Raw genomic sequence first — 10,299 nt, forward strand, 5'->3', positions numbered from 1 at the left:
ATTTGGATCTGCTCAATGTGGCCTTAACAACATACCGCCATCTTGGCTTTGTTTGGAATACAAGTATTTTTTTTAGACAAAGAAAACTGGTTAGCTTGCTTTATAATTTAAAATAACAAATAACAATATTAAGATTATACATAAAATAAAACATATCAAAACCCTTTATACATCAAAAATATATTATCTACTCAAAAAGAGCATATTACAATATATATATATAATGTATCTCTCCTCTTTCCTATACCTTCCCTCCTGTCATAAGGACCACTGGCAAACCCAGTCCAGACTTACATACTCCTTAATGCCTACAGATATAGTACCCTGTAGAATGAAGTTACCTTCTTGCAAGGCCTGGCGGCTGGTTACCAGTCCAAACTTGCAGTCCTCCTCCACCTCTACAGATATAGTTCCCTGTAGAGGGAAGTTACCATCCTTTGAGTACTTATAGCTGGCACCCCTAAGACTTATCCTGTCTATTCACTTCCTAACCAGCTACCTTGCCTATTTGAACTCGTATTGTTGACTAAGATCACTAATAAATAAAATAAGATATGTAACTTTTGTAATCAATTTTTTTTTTAAATTCTATCGATATAAAGAAAATACCATGCAAAGTACAATAAATTATAAGTTTTAATGTAGGTCAAAATGATTGAACGCATGTGCAGAACATGTTTTTCTTTGAGAAATATATAATTTTTTTTCCCCTGCTATTTTATTTATTGAATGTTATTTACTTATTCTAAATAATAATGACTTCAGTTTTTATAATTACTATGTGTTTTTTTTTCTTGTAGCCCTCCACCCGATATAGAAATGAGTGAAAAGAGAAAGTCTAGGAGAGACATGTCTCCACAAGGCAGGAAAAGCATGATGATTCAGTTTGGGACACCTGTTGCCGAACCCCATAGAAAGGTAATATCACAAGTGATATATGCTTCTTTGCATCAGATTTATTTGTATATTATATCATTGCTAGATATTAGTCATAAATTTCTCTTTTACTGTTTGAGTAAAACGTTTGACGACAATCTTCGCAGTTTGAAGTACTTTTCAAGATCTTCAATTTCCCAACTTTTAGTTTCACAAATTGATGAGAACTTTTCATTTACTAGTTGCAGATATTGACACCGTACAACAATAACTTTTATATTCAAACACTGTTAAAGCCCAAAAGTTTAGTTTCTTTTCTTTAATTTAATTTGTATTTACTTCCAATTGTATTTTAATTTTTGTTAATTATAAGTTTATTTTTTATTTATTTAAACCACTAATTACTTTGTATTTAAAATTTATGTTTAATTTATTATTTAAATCATGAACAATTAGAGGTTTGTTGTGGTACTTTATTTTTTATTCATAATTCAATTTTTTTTTTTTTCATAAAACAGGATAATTCATTTTATATCATTTCATTTTCTTTATTATTTTAATTTTTTATGAGATTATTTTCAGGTCCTCCATTTTTTTATTTTCCAAACCAGCGAACAATTGAATCTGGGGAAGAGACTAGTCTTTTAATCGCAAAAAACCCCTCGCCCCAACAAACACAATATTATATCAACGAGATTGCAATTGAAAGATATTATTGGTATTAGTCACTCTTATAGTAAAATGTAAAACCTTCATTATTACAATATATAGTAAATTTTCAAATCTCAAATTTCTCAACTTTTCCGGTTTACATATTGTTGGTGTCATCTCCTCTCTTCTCCATAGTGACTTGTCTGATTCTCACCACCATCATCTTCTAAAGTAATTATTATAGTAAACTATTTCATAATTAACGTTATTTTTTTTAATAAATAATTCAAAACACTATCCAAATCATAGTCTCAAAACTTTTATTTCTTTGACACGTCCAACGTTTCGGCCAATTCGGCCATCTTCAGGGACAATCTACTCAATTCACTATGAAACATATAATTTAACCATTCCAAAAACTTCATACAGACTATTCGACACAGGTCAAAACATTAATATCTAATAAGTCAAATATCCATTAAAAACCACAGTCAAAATTATTTCTCTTTAAACACTATTAATACAATTTTTTTTATTTCACAGATACCTGTGAACCAAAGGTCTCATTCTGCTGCCCCCACAGACTCGCCCAGTGTACATACAAGATCCAGGTCAAAAAGTCCTCATAGAAGCCTTTCACCTCCTGAATACAGGTTAAATTTTATATATGTATATTAATGTCAAATTAATAAAATATTGTAGGATTAATTTAATTTTATAATTAGTAAAACAGAGTTCTTCAAAATTCTGTCATAATTAACAAAAATTGATGATAGCTCATTAACCCTTCTCATGGCGATCAATGATTTAATAACTGAAAGGATGTGTAGATTATTTATTTCTTAGCTTCCACACCTCACCACCAGCTCTGACAGCTTTGAATGTTGCCAACAGTGTTCACCGAGAAGGGATATTTGCTTTTTAGAAAATGAATACATACATGCACGTTTCGTAACGAGTTTATTAATTTGGATTAACAAAGTTTATTTATAATTTTATGTTCCATTTATCTTCATAATATTTTTAAAATTTAATACATAAACATATTTAAATAGAAAATAATCTTGGTGAATATGCTATTCCAGGTTTTAATGCACTCTAGCCACCTGTCGGATGCCCATTTTTTTTATTTCTGTCACATTTGATGATTTTTATTTTCATTTAAAAGTTGTAAATATGTATATAAACATTAATTGCTCCTTTTTAATTATCTTTAGTCCATCTTTGTGTTGTTTTTTCTTTTTATTTTATTAGAAATTAGTTTCCTGATAATTTTTGGTAAAATAGATGGTTTTAGATTATTAGTTTACTTTTAATCTATTTACTAGATTGATTATTTTTTATTTAATACACACATTATTAAATGTCTGTAATATTTATTTAAACGTTGTAGTTATATAAACACATTATTTCCTTTTTTTCCCAGTTTATTATTTTTATAATATTTTACAATGCTGTTATTTTTTTTTTTTTTTACTCTAAGGCACTAAAGCTTATTTCGAGGGCTTGTTATTTTATTCTATAAAATAAATAAAGAATATTATAACTATTATTATATAAATTAATGATATTTGTGTTTTCTTCGATTTTTTTTATTAGCTATGCTTATGACTTTAATTGTAAATAGGTGTTCAATAAAAACATTCATTAATTAATTTGTTCTATTGCAGTTATAGGAGAGCAGTTCTTCCATCTCACGCATACGTCCCCCGATTCACATCTAGGTCTGCTACAGCTACCCCAATTACTTCTCCTAAGAAACGACAGCTTCCTCAAATTCCTCCTCATCCTACACACCATTCAACATATAGAGACAGAGTCTCTTATGTAAGTAATGAATATTTTTATGTAAACATATTTGCCCAAATATAGGTTGAGGTTTTGTTCTGAAATTTTTCTATCCTAAAACGAAGGTTCCTCCTTTATTCGAGGTCGACCTACATTCAGAATTGACTTATTTTAGGATTCAATATAGAAGAATTTGAGTTTGAAACTTATAGCTTTTGAGGGTTTAAAGTGTAAAATTGATTATATGAAGTGGTCAAATTGGTCAATTTTAACGGAAAAGTTGTTACCCCATCCCATGCATATACCTGTCATAAATATGTAATTTCAGTTTCATACGCTTATTTGTTTTCATTTATACACAGACCATTTTGGGAGATTTGGCTATTTCAACTCAGGAGACCTCAAAACATTTATTTCCATTGAAAACTCAAATATGAAATTATGCATCGCAATACCTTCCCTGACTATATATTCCATATGTAGTTAAAATTCTAGTTTAGAATTAGATCTCAAAGTTCAGTAAATGTTTTAATGAATGTAATGATATATTAAATATTTCGGACGATGATAAAATAAAAGTAGAATAATAGTTTAGCAGCTTCTTATGCTTAACAATATCAGTTTGAATCTCAGATTGGCACTCAAAATGTACCTTTGTAAGAAATCTGTGTTCACTCTACTCTGAAATTTGAGATACTGGATGTTAGTCACATACAACTCTGGCTGTTGTAGAATGATGCCTACCAAAAATGTCATTGAGTTATAAATCAAGTACCTACTCTTATTAATAGTGGCAGGGCTGATTTATTAATATTTTTTATTAATATAATTATATATTAATATATAATATAATAATTATTAATTTAAAATAAGTCTCTATTTTTATTTAAAATATATGTAAATTACATTTCTTGATCTTGTTATTAATTTGTTTCAGTCTTTATTTTTGTTATGTAAGACTTTTTTAATAATGTAAACTCTGTAAAAAGCTGGGGAGGAGGTTAACAATGGTCAATTCAAGAAATCGATTTCTTACAAATAGTTAAATATTTCCTTCCCATTATACATTTTCCTTGAAAATTATTTTCAAAAGGTTTGACCTATATTCGAGCAAACACCTGACATTTTTAAAAATTATATTTCTTTCTAAGTTTATTAACAACCTTTAAAATTCTAAAAACATTTGAACCAATATCCATTTACTGGTAGTGTTTTTTCTATGATCTGTTTTAGTGTGTTGCAGACATTGAGCACATATTCAATAGCTATAATATAACAATCTTTGACGATCAGTTTTGTAACTAATTTAAATATAGATTAATACTACCAAACATTTAGCTGATTCAGTTTTCTCTTATGTTTTTAAAGGATGTAGATGATCGGCCACACACGATTAAACAAAGACCAAGGAATGTTCAACATAGAGGTAAATAGTTTAAATTAATCCAAATTTATTAATATTAATAAATATCCTAATCTAAAGCAAAATGCCATCTCCAGGTGCAGATACTATGGGTAGTGGATATTATTTGTCAAATTAAAAAACTGTGCTTTATAGTTCTTAAATAAGGAATCTGCTCTAGCCTTACCAATGTGTTTAGTTTAAATTGCCTAACAAATTTAGACATTAGAACACATTCTCAACTACGATTAAGGGGGTAGAGTAACTGTATGACATCTTGATATTAGGATGAGAACTTCAAGATAGCTAGATAGATAGATAGCTTCCTGGGTGCCTTTAGCTGAATCTATACTGTCTAGAAATGTAGCCTAGCTATTTGAAAATGTCTTCAATATCAACTGTGAGACTTAGATTTAACTCCATTTAAGATTTAGATTCGCAGTTAATTTTCTATAGATAATAACTATAAATACATTTCTTTTAGCACTCGTAGACTTTCTTAGAGATCAAAAATATCATTAGGTTAATGGTAAAAGTGTTATTTAAACATAACTTGATCACTTGTAATATAATATTACGTGGAGAATAACTGGTTTATAAATTTTTGTTTCAAATATTTATTAATTTATTTGTTTGTATATTTCTTATGCAGCAAGATATGCTCTACGGATGTGAGGCTTTGAGTACAGCATAAAATTTGGCAACAATAGAAATGGAACAACTCATTAATCAAGAAAGAAAAAAAATAACAAATGAAAGAATGATTCCCCTTTGTGTTTTGGTATTCCCCACTATGTTAACCAAATATAGCGAGAGGAGACTCCTGGACTCTCCTCTTTCTCCAGTTATCTTTACTATTTACTCTCTTCATATAACTCAATTATTTTCACTTTCCATTTTTTCAATCCTTACTTGCTTATTTTTAAGTATTATACTACAGTTCCTATTTAATTTAGTTATTTTTGTATTTAAGAGGAATAGAAAGAAAATTATTCTATCATTATTAACTTTCATTTGAACTCGATTGAATAATTTTTTTTTTGTTTAGAATTGTTTTTTATCCATATAGGGATTTGGTCAGAGATTGCGTATTAATTTTCTGAACCAGTACTTTATAGCTCATCTCATTGAACCATAACTAAAACAAATTTTATAAACGGGCTTAATTATTGGAAATTTCTTAACAATCTTGTCTCTCATTGGTTAGATAGAATAAGAATTAATTTCTTTGTGCAGGGTGGAGTCGACATGGTGTAACTGGTTTATCAGAGAGTGATCTTAGTCAGGACATAAGGCATCGATCGCCTCCTGATAAGGAACATGGTGAGAATTGTGATAGTGATATGGAGTCTGTAGCAAGTATTACTAGCAGCGCATTTTCAACACAAAGTGAAAGGCCTAAAGGTAGTCGTTACAGGTAATCATTTTATACTTTATTTTTTAATATACTTTCACTTATATTCATTTAAATCTAAGTATTTTATTTCTGCATTATTCTTGCTCTTATACTTATTTTTTTTTATTTGTAAATTTTAGTGAGTATGGAGGAACTGTTAAAACACCTCTCGTCGGTGGTGGTGAACCTCAAAATAATAGTAAGCGAGCCCCGTTTTCGAGGAGCTTATCAAATGCAGATGTTCCCGCTGAAGAACGTGGGTGCAATTGATTTTTTATTAACAATATATTATTATATAAAATATCTTTATTATTTTTAATGTTCATTTGATGTTTTTCATTTTTTAACTCTATTCCCCAATCATAGTTTTTTAGAAATATTAGGTAAAAAAAAACAACTTAGTTATCATCTTGATGATAACCTAAGTAAATATCATAACTAAATCAATTTAAAAACTTTTTTTTCTTTCTTATATAAAATCACAAATATCTAAAAGGATTATTTTGCATTGGCTGATGTTTATTATTCGCTGTTAGTTCATTTGTTAAACTGCCTCCACAGTCCCAAGATTTTTTTTTTTTTATCAATCACAAATTTTGAATCTGATGATTCTTCAGACACCTACGTGAGTAGGTTACTATTGGGTTGGGGTAGAATACTATAAACAGTGAATAGACCAATGCCCTTGGGTTAGTCCTATACAAGACTACTATACTGAACCCTCAGTAGTTTTTTTTTGCAACCATTTCTGCCTTATTATTTTACCATTTATCTTTATCGAAAATTCTTCTGATTCTTGATGATTAGCAATTCTTGATTGCATTACTGTTCTGTACCGCACTTATATTACGGGTCCGCGCATCATTTCCTAATATTGTTATTAATTACTATTTCTTATTTCTGGCTTTAAACTTTTTGTTGAAACATCAGTTTGAACCATGCCCATTGTAAAATCAGTATGGATGGATTTTATGTTATCTTATTAGTTTTCCATCGAAAATTGTTTAATTGAACAAATTTAAATCTTTGTTTTGTAAATTTTCAAAATAATAGTGTATACTGTCTTTCTAAGATTATTTATCATCAATATAGTAATTTCTGAGGGGGGAAAAAAAAAAACCTTCAAATTTCATGTTTATTCACTAATTGGATATTTCTTTCTTTAGCCGTCAATTTTCAAATCCAATCACTAAAATCATAAATTAAATATTGTCAGCAATTTTTTAAAATATATATGCATCAATTTTATATTTAAAAACATTTTACATTATTATAATTTAATTATTTTTTAAAATTTAATTAGAACACATTTCATTTGTATTATTGAAAGAAAGCAAAAATTCAATAATTATCCATTGTAAGACTAATTGTACAATTATAAAAAAAAATTATAACCATTATAAATTATCATCTGTATTTTAAATAATATGTCTGTTTTAGATAGAAAAATGTTTTGTTTTGTCCATCCTGTTTTTATAAAGATGATTATGATGTTTTTACTTTTGCTTACCTACATACGGAATATATAGTTAGGGAAAATATTATTATCATGCAAAATTTTGAATTTGAGTTTTTGATGTAAATACACGTTTTGAGGTGCCCTGAGTTGAAATAACCAAGTCTAACAATGCGGTCTGTGTTTGTGAACAGCCTAGCTAAAAAACAAAAAGTCGTATGAAAATAAAATTACTTATGTAAGGCAGGTATATTCCTGAGATGTGATAAAAGCGACTGACCAGAAGTGCCACTTTATATTGGGTTGTAAAATAAGTTCATATCGTTTTTCAATATTTCAATTTCATCCTCTCTAAGTTTATAAAATCATGTTTACCTGGTCAATAATGTTTACATATTCTAAACAAGGATTAGTTTAGGTGCTTTTATGCATCAGTTTTAACTGAGATTCCTTATCTTAATTGATGTTTTGCTTGAAAAAATTCATTTTTGTCATTTAATGATTTTTTTTATTTCCAAAAAGGAAAATCCGCTACACAGACAGTTAGCAAAATTTGCTGTGTGTGTTGTTTATTTTATTTAAGTATTTATATATTTTTTTAGCCCTGATAAAGCCCTACAATGTGGGGCGAAACGTTGGCTTAATATAAAAGGTTTTAAGTTCATAATTTTCTCTTTCCCTGGTCATAAGATTTTTTTTTTTTTTCAAATCACAAAAATAGTGATAACTTAAACATGAGCTCACTAATCTAAACAAAACCTGAGGACTTATGTAGGGTGGTAAGTGAAAGTTGTGTAGATGCACTCACTGAACTAAATTTTTATATATGATATGAGTGTTCTTGAATTATAATAATGAAAAATGTTTTTTAAACAAATCTTAATTCAAGAAAAGTGATATATTATATATATTTTTTTAAATTATTGACTGTATTTACTTTATGATTTTTGTGATTGGATTTGAAAATGGACAGTTAATGTTTTTTTTTTTCTTATGCCGAAGTTGTTGGTTGTTCAACCATTGTCCAATTAGTAAAGAAACGTTTTTGAGATTTGTGAAGGTTTTTTTTCCCTTTCCAGAAATTACTATGTTAATTTATAGTTTTACTTATTGTATTAATTTCTTTCTACCTAATTCTTGTGAGTAATTGTAAGCAAACCTTTTTCTTCTTACCTTCAACATTTCCCAGACCAGCTCTGGCTGCAAAATAACTCTTTCCTGTGTCTTAGGATCATTAAAAAATACTCACACCTCAGTAATGTCAGGCAAATTAAAAAGAAAAGTGGACATTTAAAAGATAACTTCTAAGAAAAGAATCAAACGTAAAGATTTTATTAAAAGTACATTGGATTGTAAAAAAATTAAGCTTATATATATTTTTTAAAATTCAGATGGTAGTCTCAGTGATACTGCTCTCATTAGACAACAGACTGGTGGTTCCAGAAGGAAAACTCCTTCAGGCTCATCTCCTGCACCAAAATCATCTTCCGGGATGGGGAAAAAAAGCAGTTCAACATCCCAACTTTCAGCAACAGGTATTTGTTATCGTTTCTATGTGTATGTGAAATATGCTTTTTGTTTAGGGATGGGTAGGGATGTATAAGTTATATTTCAGTTAGTAAGAGTGTTCTCATTTCCTTTTCATATATGTTTTTATATTCGCCATTTTATTATATGAGAATGATTTGCATGCAAAGCAAGTTTGTGTGAAAGTTGGTTATTGTCAGACATTGTTAACTTTCACTAAAATTAACTGTGAGATCCAAAAGCACTTTACTCTATTGTTATAGTAATTTAAAAATGTTTACAACTGAAGTTTACAAAGCAAGGTGGAGAAATACATTTCATATAATTATTAGTAAGAATAGTAAATCTACTTCAAATATATTGTAAACAATTTTTTTTCTTGTCTATATTTTTAATATATATTTAATTAATATATAATTAACGAAAATACTTCAATTCTCTTTCACAATATAAAATCTTATAAATCTTGCTTGTTTAATTGTTAGGTTACGCCTTGCTCTCAAGGAAATATTTATATTCCTGTTGATATCCTTTTAAAGTGCCTGCCAATAAAAATAAAACAGTAAATACTATAGTGGTCTAAATTATTGAAATTTCATTAAAAATTGGCTTTTAAAGAACTTTTAATAAAATAATTTATGATTTAATATTATCTATAATATAATTATGCTATTCATTTAATATCAGTTACCTTCTGAGTACAATACATAATTATGACTTTATTATTTACAGCAAGATATATTATAAATCAGGTAATTTTATTGTATTAATTAATTTATAAAACAGGCTAGAACATCCTAATTCAAACCAAACACACATTCTTATTATTAACCTAAAGTTCTTCAAAATCAGAAGTTTGTATTTCTAATTTGAAAGTAGTTTTATTGAAAGACTTATAGATAATAAGTGAAAAGTCAAATTAAATTATGAAGAATATTTTCATTCAATCAAAGTATAGTTACTAGAACATTTTTTATAGAGTAACCTACTTTAGAGTGTAATATATTTCATAAGTCAATTATATATGGGTTATTCTCCAAATTTGGTGCTATTTGGTTTTAAAAATTAAAGTTGAGGGTAGGATCATTTTAATTATTAGTCAGGCAATCCTCCTTAATAACTTTCTGAAGCAGGCACTTACTTAATATCATAGTTTTTGTGATATCGAGTTTTTAAATATATACATGTATACAATTGTATATA

The 10,299-nt window shown here is 28.0% G+C and overlaps 1 protein-coding gene across 1 annotated transcript in view; it reads left to right on the forward strand.

Annotated features, from left to right (window-relative positions):
• Nucleotides 1-10,299, forward strand: part of Rim (Rab3 interacting molecule) — a gene marked incomplete in the record, with an annotated part of 186,328 nt that overhangs the window by 143,894 nt on the left and 32,135 nt on the right. Inside the window, 7 exon segments of the mRNA XM_067045239.1 lie at nt 801-918; nt 2,071-2,180; nt 3,198-3,354; nt 4,684-4,741; nt 5,954-6,134; nt 6,254-6,369; nt 8,961-9,104. Coding sequence (XP_066901340.1) covers nt 801-918; nt 2,071-2,180; nt 3,198-3,354; nt 4,684-4,741; nt 5,954-6,134; nt 6,254-6,369; nt 8,961-9,104 — 884 coding nt within the window.

Source organism: Halyomorpha halys, unplaced genomic scaffold (genome assembly GCF_000696795.3).
Source record: "Halyomorpha halys isolate HHAL.00 unplaced genomic scaffold, Hhal_1.1 Scaffold760.1, whole genome shotgun sequence".
Classification (NCBI taxonomy): domain Eukaryota; kingdom Metazoa; phylum Arthropoda; class Insecta; order Hemiptera; family Pentatomidae; genus Halyomorpha; species Halyomorpha halys.